Source organism: Cyclopterus lumpus, chromosome 10 (genome assembly GCF_009769545.1).
Source record: "Cyclopterus lumpus isolate fCycLum1 chromosome 10, fCycLum1.pri, whole genome shotgun sequence".
NCBI lineage: Eukaryota > Metazoa > Chordata > Actinopteri > Perciformes > Cyclopteridae > Cyclopterus > Cyclopterus lumpus.
Window position 1 is genome coordinate 13,266,706 of NC_046975.1, and position 20,630 is coordinate 13,287,335.

Sequence of the window (20,630 nt, forward strand, 5' to 3'; positions counted from 1 at the left end):
CCCTTGTGAACACACAGCGCGTATCATTTGACTGAGCCACCCATCCATCCTTTTCTTGCTCAACTGATATCATCACTCTGTGGTCATGGAGCAATGGTTTAATCAGCAGATCCACACCCCAGACTGAAGTATTGCAGTACAGGACTTGGACGAATTGTATAAGGCTATTCTGCAACTTTAAATGGAGAAACATTGTGGTCAGTGTGGCACCAGATAATGTCAGTATTAATAAGAGAAAGGAAAATGTCTCCGTTGTTCTTAATTGTCCTCTGAATGTCTGTACTCCTTCAGGAGCACAGAGAGGCTGTTAGGACATAAAACCACCATAGGGCAAATGGGAGACATTCATTCACATCTATGAATCATTAAAACAACCTTATTTAAAATGATTTTTTTCTTCTTACGTAATTACCTTTTTACAATGTAGGTGATTTGTTATCTCTCTCGTTGACTGCACTGGCCACTAATTAATATTCATTGTATGCAACAGCTGGTCTTCTTTAAAGAATTGATTTTAATATTTTTATTAAAATGTCACTAAAGTCAATGAAGAAAGTAAGACTTCAGTTAATATCCTGCCAGCTTCACTTACTCACTATCTGTCAGGACGTTGAAGTGTTGTGTTGCATGGATAAAGGATGGACCTGCAGGTTGACTGTACCCGTGGGTTTCGCCAACGAGCGGCGTGAAGACGGGATAACACAAGTTGTACATTAAAGTTCCACACTGGCCTTAAGGCTGCAGTGTTTCTCCTACTCACATTCTTTCTTCTGCTGCAGGAGAAAAGACAAAATCAGCTCAACACCCTCTTGATTTTTTTTTCTTCCTCTGGCCGACAAAAGTTCCTCAGATCCAGGGAGATTCATGCCACTGCAGACCCGTCCGTCCTTTATTACATACATTATTCACACTCCCTCTTACTCAGCGATCAGATTATTTGGGGAACCAATGTGCTCATATCGAGCAACATCAACAAAGATTACCAGTGGCAAGTGACCCCCAAAAAGACCAAGCAAAATCTATGACATCATCAGAAAATAATGAATCACTCGCTCAACATTTCAGGAAATGGGCGTACAAGAAGTAGTGACTAGTTACATTTACTCAGTCACATGTACTTGCGAGACTACTTTTAATGCACCATATCTTTCACTCAAGTACATAAAAAAATAAAAAAGGGCAATCATTTTGTTAAGACTAGAACAGACTAGCAACATACACTAAATAGAGCCAGGAAGCAATTAGCAGAACACACTATTCCTTTTAAGCTTGACGTTTTAAGATTAGAAATCACAGTAAATGGTAGTTTTAACTCATGCACAATATATAATATGATTTAGGTTGGAAAAAAAAAGATAAACAGTTTTGTCTCATCTCCGTGAGCACACAACACATGCTGTAGCGTTTCTACAGTGGGCTCCACAGTTTGTTGCTCCCTATTATTTGTGAATGTATTAGACTTCGTTTGTTGTATCAGCTCCAAAGCTTTTTGGCAGTGTGTTTAAAGTCCTTTGGGATGACACGGTAAACCTCTGTGCCTCATCAAGTGATTATTTTCTCATTAACTTCAGTCAGTCACAACAATGCTAAAAAACGTATAATAAGAAGCTTTTTAATCAAGCACGGTGGGAGGATGGTTTGTGTTCGCTCGTTCTTGTGGAAGCAGAATTGATTGAAAAGCTGTAAGATGGCATTTAGCTTCAGTGGAAATAGAGTTCAGTTGAATTACCAGGAAAAGGTCACGCCACAAAAATAGTCTTTATTGATAGGTAAAATCAATTATATTAAGGCAATAGCAATACTGAGACTGCCAGGCAGACTGAGTGAGTGTGTGTGTGCATAATGTGTTTGTGTGAACTTCTTTGCAAAACAAACGCATAAAGATGAGTAAAGGAAACAAGAAATAAAAAATAAAAAAAGGATTTCAGAAATGATTGGCACTGCCTTTGGCTGAATCACTGGGCTTCACGTCCTCTGATTTGGAGCTCTGTTGAAACAAATGTAAACACAAGGTTTTCTCTTAGTAGGAGGTAAAAATAGCTGAAAATATGTCTGGAAAATATTAAAATATCAGTAGATCAGATCTTTTACATTGTAACACTGTTTGTGATAATCAAGATAAGACTGATAAATATTGAGAAATATTAATATTAATTTTCTCGCCAAGAGTTAGATTAAAGGATCGATACCACTCTCATGTTTGTTGGATAAATATGAAGTCAGTTAGCGTAGATGACCATAGCATAGTATTTGTACTATTGAACAGAGCGAGGCTAACGGTTTCCATCTGCTTCCAGCCTTTATGCTAAGCTAACCTTCCCCTGGCTGGAGCTTCATATTCAGCATACATTGCGTTGTCAATATTCTCTTTTCAGTTTCGGCAAGAAAGTGCAAAAGCATGTTATCCAAAATCCTATCAAGTTACACCCAAACTGCTGTTCTGATTCTTGGACGTCAAACCTGCATGAAACCTGTTGGTCTCACCTTGGACTTGAAGAGGAGGTTGATGACGCCCTTGGAGCGTCTGTCCGCTGTTCGGTCAGAGTTCACACAGACAGACATACTCTTACTGTCCCTCTTGGCTCTGACAGAGTCCAGCTCCTCTGCGCCCCCCATCACCGCCAAGGACAGACCTCCACACAGAAAAACTGACGATTTAGTGTTTGTCTCATTCATAACCAACTTACAATGAACCCTCCTCCTACAGCCAGACCATTTAAAGTGACTGAAGCTGTTCTGCTGATGAACTGTGTGCTCTGGTGTCACCGGTAGAACTGTGTGTATGTTCAGTGAGGCTGTACAGCTGTAGTCAGCGATGCTCAACAGACATGGTGTCACCTCACCAGAGTCGATGCTGGCTCAGCTGGCCTGGACCAACATGGGAGGATGCGAGAGACACATACACCGTTTTGAGGTGAAGGGTTATGTAACTGAAGCAATGATGTAGAAACTGAATAAGGCTGGTGCCCATTTCTGAAAATATTACAATCAACAAGACTGACTCACTAATGTGCCACCTTGCATCAACGTTTCTTTTAGGTCAGGCTATTACTGCAACAGCTTGCCAATTTGTTTTTAACACATTATTTTAAAAACAGGCATATTCCTGTCATGACCTTATGTGTCAGGAAAACAACACAGGGCATACCTTTCTATTCTGACCCTGTGTGCCCTTGGTTTACAGGTGAAACTCACTTCCAGTACACTAGGTAGCACCATGTAATGTTTGTATGTTAGTCACCTGTGATGGCAGGCAGGGATCTGGAGTTGGCGTTGGTCAGCAACACTTTTCCTTCATTCGGCTCAGACAAGTTGGTGTCACTGCGGAACTCCTGTTTCTTGGACAGCTAGAGGGAGACAGAGATCACACAAAATTCAGCAACAACACTTCCACAGATACTCAGTGCTCACACTCAATCACTTCTTTCTTTCTACCTTTCATCTTTCATCCCATGGTCTACCTCCCACTACAGCTCAGTCTCACCCGTTTGGAGTCCAGTGTACTCGTCCTATCTCTTTCCTCTGTGATGAAGATCATGCTGCTCCTCTTCTTCTTCTTCTTACTCTTCCTCAGCTTCACCTCTGCATCCCCCACCGTCACCACTGTACTTGCACTCATGCTGCCGCTGGAGCGCGGCAAGGTGGAGCTCCAGGAGGAGGGCGACTCTGGGGGGGAATCCCTGGGAGGAGGCAGGAAGGGTGCAAGTTGTAAATAAAGGGGCTTAAATTAAATCTTTGTATATCCACGTTGTTGTGGCGTACATTTGTAAATGAAGAATATATCTTTGCAGATTGAGATAAGATGTTTGCCTGACCTTATGCCATTAATTAGAAATTAATGGACATTTTATTGCACTACAGCCATATATGCGTTCACATATAAGCATAGAGACATATCCAGTATGTTCATCGATGTGGGAATGAAAAAAGATGGAAATAGAAACAAGCTTAAACACAATTCAGCAGTGGACTAAAATGTCCAACATTGTGGAGATTGGGCCCAAAATAAAGACAGACTTTTAAAACTGGATACATTTATGACAGAGCTACCTGTCTGCATAGAGCTTAGTTGGAGTCCCACACTCAGATCCCTGCAGTGAGGAGATGGAGATGATGGACTGACGAATGGAGCACAGCATGGAGCGAGGACGAGTGGACTTCCTCTTATCCATGTCCGGCTGGAAATAGAGAGGTGAACATTGTTCTATAGGACAATACTACAATATACAAGACAACAAGGATATTACTCTACGGACACTACTGAAGATATTAACAATGAAACAAAGAGAACATCATTCAAAAATGTAATCAAAGTGGAGTTACTCTTAGAAACAGTGCATCCCTCCTGCCCATCATTAGTTTAATCGCTCCTCAAGGGCAGAACCAGCTTACAAGTTAATGACCATATTCAGCCAGTCAGAGCATCCCACCATGCTCTGGTTGTAGAGAATTTAAAAAGGTACAAATCCTACATCAACAATACACTCAAAGGCTTTTGAAAATGCTTTGGTCTTTTTAAATCCGCCTGGGCCAGCTCATTTGCAGCTTAATTAGCGAAGCTTTTCCACAGTAACTATTTGACCAGCCTTGCAGAAAAGAACATGTTTTGGATTATAGAGAAACACCATCTTTTATTAAAAAGTCACTCCCCACATTTAGCCTCTTCTCCCTCTCTCATCAGTTCTTACCAGCTCTCTCACTCCGTACTCCTTCTCCACTTTCTTCTTTAGCTGCTTGAAACACTCCTCCATGCGCTCGTGGAAAGGACGGAGGTCATCCATCACTCTCTTCCCATGGAGCGAGATCCCCCCTCCCAGTAAAGGGATCTATAAATGGTGTCAACAGAACGACCACATAAAAGCAACATATTCATATGTGTGTCTGTGTACATGTATTAAAAAATGTGTGCTAGCATGTTCAGTACCTGCCATGCGATGAGGTCTTTGAGGCGCAGCAATTTGTCTCTGTCCTCTGGGTGCTGCTGATTGTACTCGTCGGTAAAGAACGCCTGATACAGAGGAAAAATTATAATTAAAAACTAATTTAACAGATTGCGGCTATACATATCACCTGCCCAATAACCTGTTCAGTTTGTAAATGAATTAAATCTTTTCCACCCACATGTGCACTTTTCTTGGGCCCCTGAATTCAACCTGTGCGTGATATTATCTCACCGTTTGAGGATGAACTCTACTACTACCCGAATAAGTTCCTTGTATTTAATGTAATTTTTCATTTCTATGTAAGTCACCCTCAGGAAGTGATACTGAATGTACTCTGAAGCTGAGATAGTCTGTATATATAAATAAAAAAGGTGAGGTGGTTGAATCTTTTTCTACACACTCAATGAATCATAGCTTTTTTAGATACAAAATCAAAGCCTATGAAAAGCAAGCCATAATCAAAATAAACTTGAGATAAACAATGGATTGTAAACTCCAATGCCCCCAGACTATCATAAAAAACAATGTGACCATCGTCATAGCAGAGGGTTAGAAATTGGGTTGATTCTTTACATTTTACCTTTTCATACTTGGCAAAGCCGCCCATGACAGCTGGGTCCACGATGCCATTGAGCAGCATAGAGAGGGGGTTGATGGGAAGGGTCCAATCAGTCTGATATTGGTTAATCATGGTCAGAATCTTCTCATTGGTGGACTCCATCGTCTCTATGGCATTCTCCAATGGAGACAAGGTAGTCTGGACAGAGAAGCAGAGTGGTGGAAAGAGAAGAGGTGGGGGGGGGGAAGAAGAAAAGAAAGAAAGATATCTTTTAATCAGTGGTGGTGACACTTGACCACGCAACACTGGAGGCAATAGCTCACAGCAAACATGGAGTAAACCCCCCACCCACACACACACACATACTTACATGTTTCATGTCAGTCGCCTCAAACCAGCGCAGGATCCCTGGCAGCTTATACACAGTGGTGAAGGTTGTGCGCTCAATCCACATCGACTAAAACACAGGAATGGAAAGTAAATAGAGTAAATAAAAAAAACAGTAAGTTGAGCGTCAGCCACTTATGAATGAATGCTCATCTTGTATCAAACTCTTCCCAGACATGTAATGCTGCTAAAGACATAATTTCTCAAGTCCTGTTCAGAAGATTGCTGTATTGGAGTGTTTACTGGTATACTGGTTTGCGCTGAAATTACACACATTTATACAGTAGACTAAAAGTTAGAGAATCAGTCCTAAATGGGACATCTGTTGTCTTCGCTGTGGGTGTATATCTTCTTCAGTTTTTAGCTGTAGCTTCCTCTTCAGTGGCGTTACTCCTCTGCTCCCGAGTTAACTGTGGCCATCCCCCAGTTTCTTTTAGGACTCCATTAACTGTGGTTTCTCTTTGCATAAGAGGCCAATCCCAACGATGCCACCAGCAGCTCCACAGGTGAGGAGGAAGAGGAACCAGTGAAGAGCATGGTGGATGAATCGTCCTCTGGTGAGATGCATGGACCAAAGTAGATCAACTATAACCTCTGACTGCTGTATTGTTGGTAGCAGCACATCGTCTGGTCTGGACCAGCAGGGTTTCAGGGTATCGTCAGAGTTATGAGGCAGATCCAGTCTCTTGGTCGGATTCTGTGGGGCCCAGGCCTTTTGTGGTGTTCTCTACCAACTAGCATGGAGTGAGATCACATGGTACATTTCCATACAGGTCCTAGTGTTTAATATGCTATCATCCCATCATTACGCCTAAAAGGTAATAAATAACCTTGTAATACATCAATGTAAAAACATTTTGTTTAAACGTTGCGTCTTAAATGCTCATTTGAAATCATATAATATAATCTGCTATCCCACACTCTGCTATTATACAGATCTATTATTATTTTTAACAGGAGCTCATCTTTTCAGACAATGCAAGTACATTCTAGTTAATGTAACACGTTCATGGTCCCAGTAGTCTTTAGTGTTTTCATTCAAACTCACAACAAACTCATTGTTTGGGTCCACGGGTCCTTTCCTCACTGGTCGGGAGTAGTGAAAACGCTGCACGTAGTTGGACTTGTAGAAGCTGCAACATTACAAAGACAGAACTAGACAATATCAGGACTGTCTATTATTTTTCAGTGCATATCATTTCACAGAAAAACATGTTGTTTAACAAACTTGATAATCTGGTCGGGAACAGGTTTGCTCTTCAGGCGAGGAGGAATCTCCAGGACTGGCCTCACTGTGAAACACTGGATATCTGGTTCAGATCACTCAGGAAAAGAACATCACGACATGCGTCTCTAAATCTGTGCGTCGGAATATAAGACTGATGGTTGAGAGATGCATCCGACCTCCAGGTACAGCAAAAGTAAACAAAACATGTATTTAGGATTAGCAGTGTTACGGAGTAACTAGTTACATGTAATTGATGTAATTACAAAATAAATGTCATTGTTTTCTTTTACAGGTACTGAACAAAATTATGTAATTAAATTACAGTTTCTAAACAAAAAAAGGTTACACCTGCTTATTAATCCCATTATTAACTCTTTATGTCCTTTTGACATATTTACGGACAACTCAAGTTAGCAAAAAGCCGTTCACACCATCAGAGGTCAGAATGGCTTACAAGGAGCCGTCTCTACGTCCGGGCAGTCTCCATTCACTTGGCGGTATGTGCTAACAATGTTTATGTTTTTTGATTGATTCTCTGGTTTGAATTTGCACCACCTCTCCTCTGCCAATCACATTAATGCGCATTGCTCAAAGCACCCCGAGTCTGTTATGTCTGCAACAAGCCAACCGCGCCAAGGCGGGGCCATGCCGTCGGACAAGAACGCTTTTCAGGACTGGAAATTCAACAATATTGTCCCTCTGTAATCAGAAGCTGAATGTACAGCGTAAGGCTTGTTCACCAGCAGTGAACCGGCTGTGCACGCTGAAAGAAAACCCCAGCTTTATTGCCCTGTTTAAAACATCTATTAAGAACAAATAATAATAAATTATACGTTTTTTGATGGAGTAATTCAAATGGTTACATTACTTATCAAATGTTTTATGTACATTTAATTTGTATCCTCACCAAAACGGTTTAGAACAATAGCATTGCTTTACTCTAGGCTGTAAAACCATTGATAGCATTTACATTCTGTTTGCTCCATTCATCTATATATGACTATACATGTGTGTGCTATTAAAACAACTTTACTTTATTAGAAGCATCATATCCCAAAATAAACCTCTGCATTTAAGCCATGCTAAGCAAAAGGGGCAGTTGGCTCTAAAGCACCAGGAGACGACCTTGTGGTTCAAATCAAGGACACTTCAACATGCAGACAATAAATCTATTAACCTTGAGGTTAAAGAACAAGTCGCTCTCCCCATTGAGCTACAGCCACCACTTCACTGATGCTTGCAGTAGGATACACTGCAGCGGAGAGTTCCTGACGTCGTCTCCTGGGATGGTGGTGGTGTTGAGGCGCACGGCGCTGGGGAACTGGCTCATCAGCTGGTTCTGAAAGTCCTCTCTGCGTTCATACTCCTTTCCTCGGTGGATAAACACCTTGTTCTGAAGCCACAAGAAATGTACTGGTGTTGGTAATGATAAAGATGAAGCCCTTAAATCTACTTCGATCACAAAGGGACATTCTGTTTTTATCTCGACTTCCTTATAGGCCAGTCAGTACACATAGAGCTGGTAGACACTGCACACGTCTCCTTTCTTTACCCCGGCCTCCTCAAAACAGACTAACTGTCTTTCTCAAACCTGAGAATCACAGCACTGAAATATATATAATGAGTAAAGGAGTATAAACAGTGGAACATTTTATTTCTGCACTTTGTTGAAATCTACAACGCTCCTCTAAAAGGTACTTCATGTCCCATTCTGTTAATCATCTCACTGGTGTGTTTAGAAACCACTGCTGCAATGTGCTGATAACCTCTTTGCACAAGGAAGGGAGTCTGTGATACCTCCGTGCTCCAGACACATAGTGTGAATCTGTTTGCTTCTATTCTATGAAAAGAAACCTTGTGATCTCATCCAACAGTGACAAACACAAACCCTGAGGAATGGAGGGTAGCCATGGCCATAGTAGCCCACTGCAAAGTAGTCTGGTTTGGGCCTCAAGATCTTCATAATGTTTTCATAGAACTTGGCTTGCTTCTCCTGTCGAGAGGGAGAGAGAGACAGAGCAGGTGTTCAGAAGAGAGTTTCAGATGTGCACTGTGTGCAGCCGTCGCAGTTTTATCAGCTTGTGCCAATGACAACGCTACACTCAGCAGAAATGCCTTTGAGGGTGATAGATGGAGCAAAAATAAAATGCACAGCATACAAGGGCAATGTCTGTAATTTATATAACCACATAAATTCGACATTAGCAGAGAGAGAGACACTGCTGCAGTCGTATAAAGAAAGAGTTTTTTCCATTGTTGGGAAAAAGTGTAATTCTCTGTGGGGAGGGGGAAAAGAGAGTTGAGTAAAGGGGACATCGAGGAGAAGGTGGTGCTGGATTTGGGCATGGAGCGAATGACTTCTGCTTTATTGTTTAGACAAGAGATGAAAGAAACAGAAGAGTGATTAAGAGGATAAAGTAAGAAGTATTGGGAGCGGTTTTAAGTTGCTGATGATTGGCAACGAAGAATCACACTTTGGGGTTCATGTGGTAATTGAGGAAGCTCAAACCAGTTCTTCAGATAATAAATTTAAAGGAGGACTTGAAGGGTCAAGTAAGTATTTGTTTTTAAAGATGAATGGTTGTGCTGAATCATTGGTAGTATGTGTGTAGATGACTGGGGACAATATCTTCTGAGGTTTAGAAAACTGTGTGCAATTTAGAATTTATTTAGAGACTGGCAGCTGGACAAATTACCCAGTGAAAAAAATTGCTGAACTCAAAGTGAGCTTTGTTTCTTATACCCAGGGACATCTATACCATCTAAAAAGGGAATTTAGGAAAAAAAGGACGAGGGAGTGAAATACAGAGAAAAATGTGAGACCATGTGCAGAAGATACAGCATGAAGGTTTGAGATAGTCATGCATTACCAGTCTCTTGCTGAGTAACTCGTAGTCAAAGATCTCGTTTTCGTACTGTTCAGCCAATTCCTTACACAGAGTGATGGCTTCCTCCCACATCTAAACACACACACACACACACGCACAGAAGGAGAGGAAGAAGTGTCCTTCATTACGCCATCTGCTTATAGATCGGCAGCAACTGTCGTGGTGAGAATTCATCAGGTGGAAATCTCTGTTGCAGGTTCTCTGGAGAGTGAAGGGAAACGTCTCTTTCACTGCTTCAGAGAACATGAAGCACTCACAGAGAATTCAAAATGAATGAAAAACCAACGTAGCGCTCAGAGACTATGATTGCAACACTGTCTCATCCTTGAAAAATTGTGAATGTTAAATACAGGAAAGAAACATTTTCCCGTCAATAAATCTGTGCATTGAATTCTGATTTTATTGCCTTTCGCTGAAGTGAACAACGTTATTTGCCTAGTATTGTGATTGTTGTAATCGTTCTGTAAAAGTCAGAACACTTTTTTTTCAGAGTAAAAAGCCTCTGTTTGATGTTAGCGCATTGATCAACATTGTTCAAATCATCATATTGCTCTATGAGGGTGTTGTTATGAAAGAGCCGAGAACATGGCTGACCTTGCCCTTGTCAAAGTACTCAATGATGGTGTCGTAGAGCGTTTCTTTGAGCTGCCGCTGGGTTTGCGAGCCATGGGACTCAAACTGAGGGCTGCACATCTCATCTAACCACTGGAATGGAGACAGAAGGGAGATACAAATATAAATAAAGTGAGATACAGTATTGCGGAAACGAAAGAGAAAAAGTTACAGTCAGACCAACTTTGTTTTTCACTGTCCCATTTATCAAGATGTTGAAACAAGAGCGGAGAAGAAATAAAAGCTTTGTGTCTTTGTGGAAACAAATCAATATTAGTCATAAGCCGAGTGCGCACAAAAACATGCAGCGCAATGTTCATTAATTATGATGAGACAATAGTTAATCTTCCATTACATAAATTACGCAGAAATTCATTTAGAAACTAAACAAAAAGTGCACAATGATCTCTCCAAAACTGACTTTTATTATTGGAACAGGTCTATATGCTTAGAAGAAGAAGAGGATTAGAGCATGCTGTGCGTTACAGCCCGCTCTTATTAATAATGTGAAGCGGGTATGACAGGGCTGACACTGAAGATGAATGGAGATTATAAAATGTTTTTATAGAGTTCAACTGCTTTGATGTAATGACTCTAGACAGTGAGAGGAGGAGAGAGACCGAGAGAAAGGAAACGATGCCCTTATTCCCCTGTTCCTCTCTGTGGACCTCTGAGTGTCCCATAAAAGAGATGAAGAGACAAAAGAGATCGAACACACATGCGTGCGCTGATGCTCACACAAAAACCTGCGCACACACGGAATCAATCACCATAGGGATGCACCCACGGCGGCCGATGCAGAGACATAAATTAACCTTGAGGCTTAATCTTTTGGAGGCCAGCGACGAAGCAACAATTTATCAGCTAATAAAAAACTGTTCTGTTCGTGGCAGACAGAAAAGTGATTAGACAGCGAAAGACACTGGGTCCAGCATTAAAACGACAGAGTAGCCCTCCATCTCTCTCTAAATATATATATATATATATATATATATATATATGTGTGTGTGTGTGTGTGTGTGTCCTACCTTGAGCAGACGAGAGTGGAGCAGCAGTGTGTATGCTGCCTCTGTGTAGTTTTCACCCTCCAGATGAAGGTCCCTCAACTTGTAAAGGTACCTGAGCACACACGTGTACAAACACACATGTACACAAACACACACACACACGCACATGTACACACATGTACACACACACACACACACACACGTCAAGTTACTTTAATATGCAATGTATACATCACTCCACTAGATGCCCCTGTTGGGCAACTTGAAGCAAGTGGAGCACGTGTTTGTTTATTTATGGACATGAACTCATCCTGATTCATGTCCACACAAACCTATACATACCCTGAAATAGATACACAGCGTAGACGGGACATTCAAGAGCACACACACATGCAAACATACAAAAGCACAGTTTAAGGCAATGTCTTTTTAACGGTCTGTCAGATATTTTGTAGCCCAAATGTTTTGTTTTATAAGCCCGACAAAGAGGAAGATCCTTTTCTGTATCTCTCGGTCAGAGGAAAGCGTTTGGGCACATAGCCAGTGTATTGATGACAAAGCAAGAAAGCAGCGTCTTCTAGATGCGTGACGCACTCTCAGGTCAATCGTTCATCCCGTTGAGTTAAGTGTTGATGGGTCTTGCTTTCTATTCTTTTGAACCTCATCTCCTCCTTTATCTTTCCTTTTAACCAGCTAACTTCCTGTCTGTAGAGTCAGCCTGTTCTATTGGTTAGGACAACAGTGTGAGTGTCATCTACTTTGTTTGTTTTCACTGTTGTCTATTTGTCACCTTTGCTCTTCATCCTTCCTGCTCTTCCACCTTTCCCTCTATTCAGTCTTCCATCTCTCTGTCTTTCACCTGTAATGTACTTTGGCAAGAGGCCAATTGTTCTATAGCTGGGTGTTAGTCAACTTTTTATTCAGGGAGAGGAAGTTTGTAGAATTTTCATTTCCGATCAATCTAATGTTGCCCTTATTTAAGTAAAATAATATATTATTACTCAGTGTAAACATTGGCCAAGGTGTGCTTAAATTGTTCCCTAGAAACATTGCTGATTGTCCATAAATTTAGAAAAACTACAGCCGTTTACCCTCTTTAAGCATGGTGTAAGCTATCACCAATTCCACACTACACTCCACTTCTAAGAAGGTTTTGAGTAGTATGTAGTGTGTTAACATTAAAAAGGTGACACAATTCCTGGAAGTACATTAAAAAAAAGTCAGAAAACTAAAAAGCTCTTAATTATTTAGTGTGCTATATTGTAGGCATTGTAGGTGGCACTCAGGGCTGCGGAATATTTAAATAAATTAAATGTCCTATTGAGACCGCTCTCCAAAGATCTCTTAAGACAGAAAATAAAGATAAAACATTTTTGGAAAAACATTTTGATTCCTGTTCGAGCAACACAGTCAAGAAAGTTGAATCCTTGCATACTGCAAAAGACGAAATACTATAAGGATACATATTTAATACACCGAGCACATCATTATTACAGTTGAGGGAATAATCAGTTGTCATGTTATCATGAGTTTCATTTTCAATATAAATGTAAGCAATTAAGATGCAAATTTAATGATCGTTAATTCACACGGTGGGCCAGAGCATAATTAGTTTGAGGTTTTATTATCCATGCATGGCTTCTGGTAATATAGCGAGAACAGTGTAAGATAACATTCTGGCGTAATATACAACACGTAGGCCGACTGCTTTAATGTGCGTTTCCATTAAACTATGTTTGTTTGCTAATGTTAATTGGCAAGCTGGCCAAATGTTAACGGTATTCTCCAGAGGATAGACGGAGGCAGCTGATCAACCACAGAGTTGAGCTCACATTCACAAATACAGATAACTAATTATGTCCATAAGCTATCCCCAGAAATTCATGCGGGACCTGATGGGTTCTGTATTCCCTCCCTCCCTCCCTCCCTCCCTCTCTCTCCTGCCGTCATCCTGTCTTCCTCCGTCTCTCCCTCGTACCAATCATGTCTCTCTTTCTCTCAGCTCGCCCTGCAGTCAGACTAAGAGCTGATCCTGTGGATTCTGACATTAATTCAGTGGAACTCATATAATCCCTTGTCAGATTACAAAGCAACACACACACACACACACACACACACACACACACACACACACACACACACACACACACACACACACACACACACACACACACACACACACACACACACACACACACACACACACACACACACACACACACACACACACACACACACACACACACACACACACACACACACACACACACACACAGCAAAAATGCACCACTTAAATGTATTTAATGTCAAAGTCAGCTCATAAATACCTGATGTACATCCCTTCACGATTGATGTCCTTGTAAAAGTTCTGCAAAATCAAAAGGAAAAGTCGGGTCAACGTGTGTGTAAAATATTTTAAATAATTCTGGATCACTGCACTGATTACTAGTTTGTCGTTTTGTATTCATGTGGAGGAGTGTTTGTTATAACAGGCGGTTTGTGTGCATTATGTGGGTTATACTTCAGATGGCCTGTGTGTGTTAGTGTGTGGGAGTCACGCACATTTGTTAGTTAAGGAACACAAACTCCCAGTTTAATGAAGTTTAATGACGTCTACAGAGAACAGAGGAGTGGAACGAACTGCTGTAACCCAAACTCTCATCACAATCACGAGTCAGCAGAGACACACACACACACACACACACACACACACACACACAAAAACCAAGCTCAATTACTGTGAAATTCACTTTGAAGCCTAAGCATATTTATGTCATTATTTTTGCAAAGGTCAGATACATGATACATGTAGGTCAGATGGTTTTGCTCTCAGCAGTCTTTTGAACATGCAATAGTAGAACGACAGTATTACCATCTATCTTTCCTAACCGACAACACACCGCGTGGCAGCCATTTAAAAATGTACATACTGTATATCTTATATGGACAAAGTGTTATCTGCAATACCGACATGCTTTTCTCAGCAGCTGAAAGTGTCCATGAGTTATTCTGGAAAGCCTTTAGCTTGCGGTTGGCCAAGGTTATTTTAGCCTCAGCGCTAAGTATATTCTTGTAAATATGTCACAGTGTATTTGTGTTTCTTTGAGTGCATCCACATGAGGAGGCAGAGCAAATACCTGTGCGTATGTGTGTTTACTTCCTGTGAAGTTAACCTGCGGGGGCTGGGATTATTTAGCTGGCCAAACAAATGAAAGTGAATCGCTATTAGGTTGCTGCCACGCGCTAGTTAAACATCTCCGTCATGTGCCAACAGCCTCAAGTCCTCATGGGAAAATAACACTTCATAGATACCAACCTCATCATTAACTGATCTTCCTAAATGTCTGCTAGGAATCCAAATGCAAACAGTTAATGCAGATATAAAAGAACAAAAACAAATTAATGGAAAATATGATCATGATATGATATAAATGTCCTGTATAGACAATCGCATGGTGGGGAGATGGCATCCGTTTCTAAAGTTGAGTATACAGTTGGAAAAGATGTGCAGCAGACAGGAGCTGATGCAACGCTCTGCAAAAACTGTGAGAGACCAGACACGGAGAAGAATCTTTTCCTTTAGATCAATCAGCACACAAGTCAAATGAGGAAAAGGGAAACAAGGACTTCGGCATGAAAGACAAGACATAAAATCTGTGTTGCATAATGAACGGTTCAATCTGTGTGGCTCTTTTGGTAGGGATGAGATCATTGACTGAGGTCTCTGGAACAAACTCACTCACTAGTCTGTTCTACCATACATCAACTTAATTTAAATAATAATGAGTTTAATGAAGTGTGTATGTGTGAGTGTCTGAGACCAGCACCTTTCTATGGGGTTCAATACTGCATCAACAAAGTACAGTACAGTGCCTCACAAGGTTAGTGGCAATAAATTCAAATCCATGGCGGCACATGCCAGATTCACAACATATGGGAGATTTAGAAAGATTCACAGCATCAATGAATCATGAAGAAAACAAAAAACAAAATTAAAATACTATGGAGAGGCTAACAGCAATATGGTGAAATTCAAGGACCAAACTTCCCTCTTTGTCCCGTACACACGTTGTTAACTGCGCTTCAACAAAGCCCACTTAAACACCTCGGTGGTGGAGAGGGAATTTATAAAGCTGCTCAAGCCTGCAGCAATTGTAAAGTATTCCGTACTTCAAAGAAGTTGTGACTTACCAAAAGGTTGACAGTGCAGCTCATGCGGTTGTTGCGGCTGTCATCGCTCATCACGGTACGGTAGTCAAGGAGACGAATCAGGAGCCCCTTCACCAAGGCGACAAAGTGCTGCACCTGTGGCCTCAGCGTGGGTTTCTCTTCAGCACAGTCCAGCAGGCTGGCAGACAACAAGCGTTCACAAGTTAATCGTCAGAGGATTTGGTTTTCATATTCAGTGTTTGAGTGCTGCAAGTATATAAATGTATATCTGTTAAACAGTTACAGGACTCCAAAGGTAACCGTTAGAGGGTGAACAGGAAATCCACTCTCTGAAATCATGTTTTATGACAATTGTAAACCATTTGCCAAATGTTATACCATATTTGATCAGTATTATCCCTGTTATTCTTATACTGTATACCAATAGAATGTATAACCTTATTGGCTATAATTGTCATTTCTGTTCAAATGCTGAGGCCTACATGGTCTCCAGTAGTTGCATGTATTGCTCGTCTCCTCCTCCACCCTCCACCTCATGGTCCAACTTTAGAATGATCTCATTCTCAAACTATAGAAGAACAGAGAGAGAGAGAAAGAGAGAGAGAGAGAGAGAGAGAGAGAGAGAGAGAATATGAAAAATAAAATAAGAGAAGGAAAAGAAGAAACAATCAATTATGCAAGCAGAATTAAGTCTCTTTAACTTTCATTTATGTATGCACGCGTGTGTTTCTACCTTGTGAAAGTCTCCAGAATGTGCTTGTTCACAGGTGATCATGTCGAAGAAGATGGGGATGGTGGCCCTCCTCAGCTCTTCTTCTGGGATCAAAGTCATCTCCAGGATGGGACCCACCATGCCGGGGATGAAACAGATCTTATGACTTCCTGGAAGACACACACACATGCACACGCACACGCACACACACGTGATGTAAATGCAGGTAACACCATATCTGACCCATCTCCCCTTGCTCACCTGCTGTCCTCTGAATGGCTCCACAGGTTTCTGACCACCAACACATCCTAATTCAAGGGCAATGTTTCCTTCTACAATAACATTTTAACTCTGCTTCCTATCTCCAGAGTATAACCCCTCTACATGCTGTCTCTCTATTTGAACAAATTCCACCGACGCTTGGTTGTGCTGTTCAGCCACCTACATAGCGATGTCTTCATATGAGAGTAAACACACATGTTTGCATCCCCAGAAGCAGCGAGGCCAGTTAGATTTTCTTACCTAGTTTGTACCAGATGTCCCGTATAGCAAATCCAATGAGTCCTCTCATATCTCCATATCTTGAATTAAGAGATACAGCAATACCCATAAACAGAGACAGAAAGAGAAATCAGATCAATACTGTTATTCTCATCTCCAGACTCTGAGGCCTTTGGCAAAGATAATGCTTCGTTAATCTGCCCCGACATGAACCAAATTGGATGTCTATCTACCGACATCACACGGTTTTAATAGGCAGTGGGAGTGTAAACAGCAAATGAAGACCAAAATAGATCACAAATCACTGAGTGTGTCCTTAGAGCAGGGGGAGTATGTGTGGTACATAAGGAAATGATATGCCCCGTCTCTCACTTGGCCAGAATCTTGTTTCTCTTGGTTGATGAGAAGTGCTGAAGCTGCAGAGACTCCTGGGTAATAAACGCCACCGCCAAGTGGAAGTAGTTATTCCACAACTAGACGAAGAAGAAAAGCGTCAAAGAGTGGGGATGTGGAAAGAGGCGCTGTCAATATAAATACACACAAACACACTTACCTGGACTTCAAAGTCGTCGTTATTGAGGAACTTTTGGTTCATTGTGTCTGCATAGGTATTGATGGCTCGCAGGAACACTCTAATAACACAAAATAAACCAATACAATACAATGATGGAAAAGAACATCCCCATGCAGCAGTTTGATTATTGATAAATAATTAATAAATATATGTAAACAAGGGGCAAACTCACAAGCAGTAAGAGCAAGTGCAGCCGCCATGCTGAGTCAACAAAGCAAGGAGAAGCTCAGATTACTGCTGAGGTAGACATTACTCCACTATAGCAAATGGTTGTTTGCTGCAATATTAATTCTGACTATCATATAGAGCAGTGGTTCTCAAATGGGGGTAAGTGAGATAAAAGTATATATATTTAAAATTAGCAATTAAAAAATCCTTTAAAAATAGTTATTTAATAAATATTTAATCAAATATAAGTGCAAGTACATAAACAGAATTGTATATATTAAAAATGTATTAACATTGCTTCCGATTCAAAGCGTCTGTCACATTGATAGCAGCTTCACAGAGTGTGCAAGTGTATCAGTGATTTGTGACTTTATGCATTTCTAAAGTTAAGTATAGCAAATCTGCTCCCAGTCTTTCTGCATGAACACTATCTATCTATCAATCATCGTTATTCACAGCCGACTGGCATCCCCTCTCCCTGCCCTTTACTTTTCAGAGGGACGTTCTCTGTCTACCAACCTGCACGTCTCTTCCTGAGACTCTGCAGACTCCATATCAACCTGTCTTTTCCTCTACCTCACTCTTACTTTGACCCATTTGCCTCCCCTCTAGCTTACATCACACAAAAAATACATTGCAGCAGTTCACACACACACACACACACACCTCAGCCTTTTTCATCATCGCAGCCCTGATCCCCAGCTTTACCATCTCTAAGTCATCCTGTGTGGGTTTATGTGGAAGTAAAAGTCACTGTGGATGTCTTTTATGATTCACAAACACCAGGCCTCACTGTCCTAATAGCAGGTCGTACTGAGGCAGTTGTGGCCTATTCAGTTAGAGGGACACCTAAGTGTATGGTTCAAATCGCGGGCCTGTATGTGGGTGCTTGCAGTACCTGTTCTGTACCATGATCATGGCCATCCAGTCAGAGGGGTACACATGTTTCCCAATTAGGTCCTTGAAAAGTAGGAAAGACTCCATCAGGAAGTCCTGAGCAAGAGAAGAAGAATGTGTTTTGTAGAACAGAGAAATATGTTTTATTACCATTGATATGTATTTAACAGAAATCTGCAGGTGTGTGTGTGTGTGTGTGTGTGTGTGTGTGTGTGTGTGTGTGTGTGTGTGTGTGTGTGTGTGTGTACTTACCACTAGATCAGAGGATCCAGCGAAGGTTTCAATGTATGTATCATAGTGACGATCATTCATCTGACTGAGGATAGCTGTCATGCAGGCGACCACCCTGGACTACAAAGGAAAAGTGAAAGTGTGTGAGAGAGAAAAAGTGACGCATTATTTTTTGGGCACTGTGAAGCGTCACAGGGCATGCTGTGCTTCTAAAGCCAAAGACATTAATATCTCTGAGGGTAAATTATTGCTGCAACATGTTGAAGGCTGCCTGAATTAAATATAAAATAAAAAACTTCACACCAGTTCCATCACTTGCTAATTTGAGTCACAGTCCTAACAGCAAAGTCATCACATATTACAGACCCTGGAACAAAAGGGCAAGTCACTGTGATGTTTTCTTTTAACGATGCTGTATGTCTGAACAAGTTGTTACCACCGCGTTATTCACAAATTACTAGAATTACTATCAACAAACACAACCAGGAAAACGGGCAGCCTCTCCAGTTTCTAAATTGTAGTTTACAGTTTAAATGGTGACCGTCTGCCAATTGGTACAATTTTTAAAATGTGTTTTTAAATGACTATATAACAAAGAAAAAGATCCACAAAATGGCAAAATTGCTAAAAGTGCAAACAGCTTCATAATAAATTCCTTTCAATATTTATTTTACTTTTGTAAAGAAGAAAAACAAAAGACATTCAGGACAGAGCATCAAGCCAGCACCAACACTAGGGCGCTGTTCATATAATGTGAAATGCAAGACGTGGTCAATAAAATGTGACACTTTACACAGTGGGATAGTATAGCATGGTAAAACGATGTATTAAAAAAATTATCATTTAATACCACCAAAACAAAACATTTAAAGCTCCTGATTTCACAACAGCTACTGGTGTTCGGGGGCAAACTTACATACTGATTTACAGTTTTTTTTGTATTGGTGTCTTTAATGAGGTATTAGCTCCTCCGTATGGGTACTTAACTCTAAATATGGGCCTTGGTAAGTACACAAAAACACACAGAGAAACTGGTAATAGGGAGAATTGGATATAGATAAAAAGTGAAGGGGAGTCATGAGACAGGAGAGGGGGCAGATGAGTGAGCATCGCTTTGAAAGTAAGACAGACATGAAAGAGGAAGATAGGGGAAATAAGTTTCAAGTTTTAAGTGTGTGTGGAAACTACTTATGCTGAGACAAAATCCTTGAGCTGGATTAGCACACTAAATTCATGGAAAAGTGAGAGCAAACCTTTTCCACAACCAGAGGCTGAGAGGAGGAAGACACTGAAAGGGGCAGCAGGCAAAGAGAGGAAAACAGAGAAGAATACCCAACTGCACTGATCACAACAGAAATAACCAATGATATGAATGTACAAATTGTTACATTACAGAAGCTATTTCATTCCATCAGCCCCCCCCCTCTTCTCCATCTACTCCACCTGTGTATCTGATTAATCATTCCTCAATGTGAACATCCCTGCCCTTTGTATTTTTTATCTAGCCAATACAATTACCTATTGACCACCTGATATGAAACATGGTGAAACATTTTAAATGACAAATGATCTACGAAACAGAAAATGTCCCCATTACTTTTGTTATTCAAATTTGTTTCCACTCATTTCCATCTGCAATCTTTTTTTCCCTCATTTTTCGTCGGTAAACATGCAGAAATGACCCTCATACTAGTGAGAGCCATCAGCGGTCTGCGGAGCTGAAAGTCATTCAGGTTTGTTCTCCTGCTACGTT

General features: G+C 40.9%; 1 protein-coding gene across 1 annotated transcript in view; it reads right to left on the minus strand.

Annotated features, from left to right (window-relative positions):
- Positions 1 to 861: 861 nt before the first annotated feature.
- LOC117737082 (dedicator of cytokinesis protein 2-like) overlaps positions 862 to 20,630 on the minus strand; it is a 90,608-nt gene continuing 70,839 nt past the window's right edge. Inside the window, exons 27-51 of the mRNA XM_034542728.1 lie at positions 18,899 to 18,997; positions 18,648 to 18,742; positions 17,561 to 17,639; positions 17,380 to 17,480; positions 17,029 to 17,087; positions 16,528 to 16,676; positions 16,277 to 16,362; positions 15,816 to 15,972; positions 13,952 to 13,992; positions 11,646 to 11,736; positions 10,600 to 10,710; positions 9,988 to 10,077; positions 9,006 to 9,110; positions 8,369 to 8,510; positions 7,118 to 7,199; positions 6,938 to 7,022; positions 5,873 to 5,959; positions 5,524 to 5,700; positions 4,925 to 5,008; positions 4,689 to 4,826; positions 4,051 to 4,178; positions 3,485 to 3,680; positions 3,242 to 3,347; positions 2,485 to 2,633; positions 862 to 1,987 (exon numbers count right to left, since the gene is read on the minus strand). Of these exons, the coding sequence (XP_034398619.1) occupies positions 1,925 to 1,987; positions 2,485 to 2,633; positions 3,242 to 3,347; positions 3,485 to 3,680; positions 4,051 to 4,178; positions 4,689 to 4,826; positions 4,925 to 5,008; positions 5,524 to 5,700; positions 5,873 to 5,959; positions 6,938 to 7,022; positions 7,118 to 7,199; positions 8,369 to 8,510; positions 9,006 to 9,110; positions 9,988 to 10,077; positions 10,600 to 10,710; positions 11,646 to 11,736; positions 13,952 to 13,992; positions 15,816 to 15,972; positions 16,277 to 16,362; positions 16,528 to 16,676; positions 17,029 to 17,087; positions 17,380 to 17,480; positions 17,561 to 17,639; positions 18,648 to 18,742; positions 18,899 to 18,997 (2,700 nt within the window). The 3' untranslated portion in view covers positions 862 to 1,924. The remainder of the gene's footprint in view (positions 1,988 to 2,484; positions 2,634 to 3,241; positions 3,348 to 3,484; positions 3,681 to 4,050; positions 4,179 to 4,688; positions 4,827 to 4,924; positions 5,009 to 5,523; positions 5,701 to 5,872; positions 5,960 to 6,937; positions 7,023 to 7,117; positions 7,200 to 8,368; positions 8,511 to 9,005; positions 9,111 to 9,987; positions 10,078 to 10,599; positions 10,711 to 11,645; positions 11,737 to 13,951; positions 13,993 to 15,815; positions 15,973 to 16,276; positions 16,363 to 16,527; positions 16,677 to 17,028; positions 17,088 to 17,379; positions 17,481 to 17,560; positions 17,640 to 18,647; positions 18,743 to 18,898; positions 18,998 to 20,630) is intronic.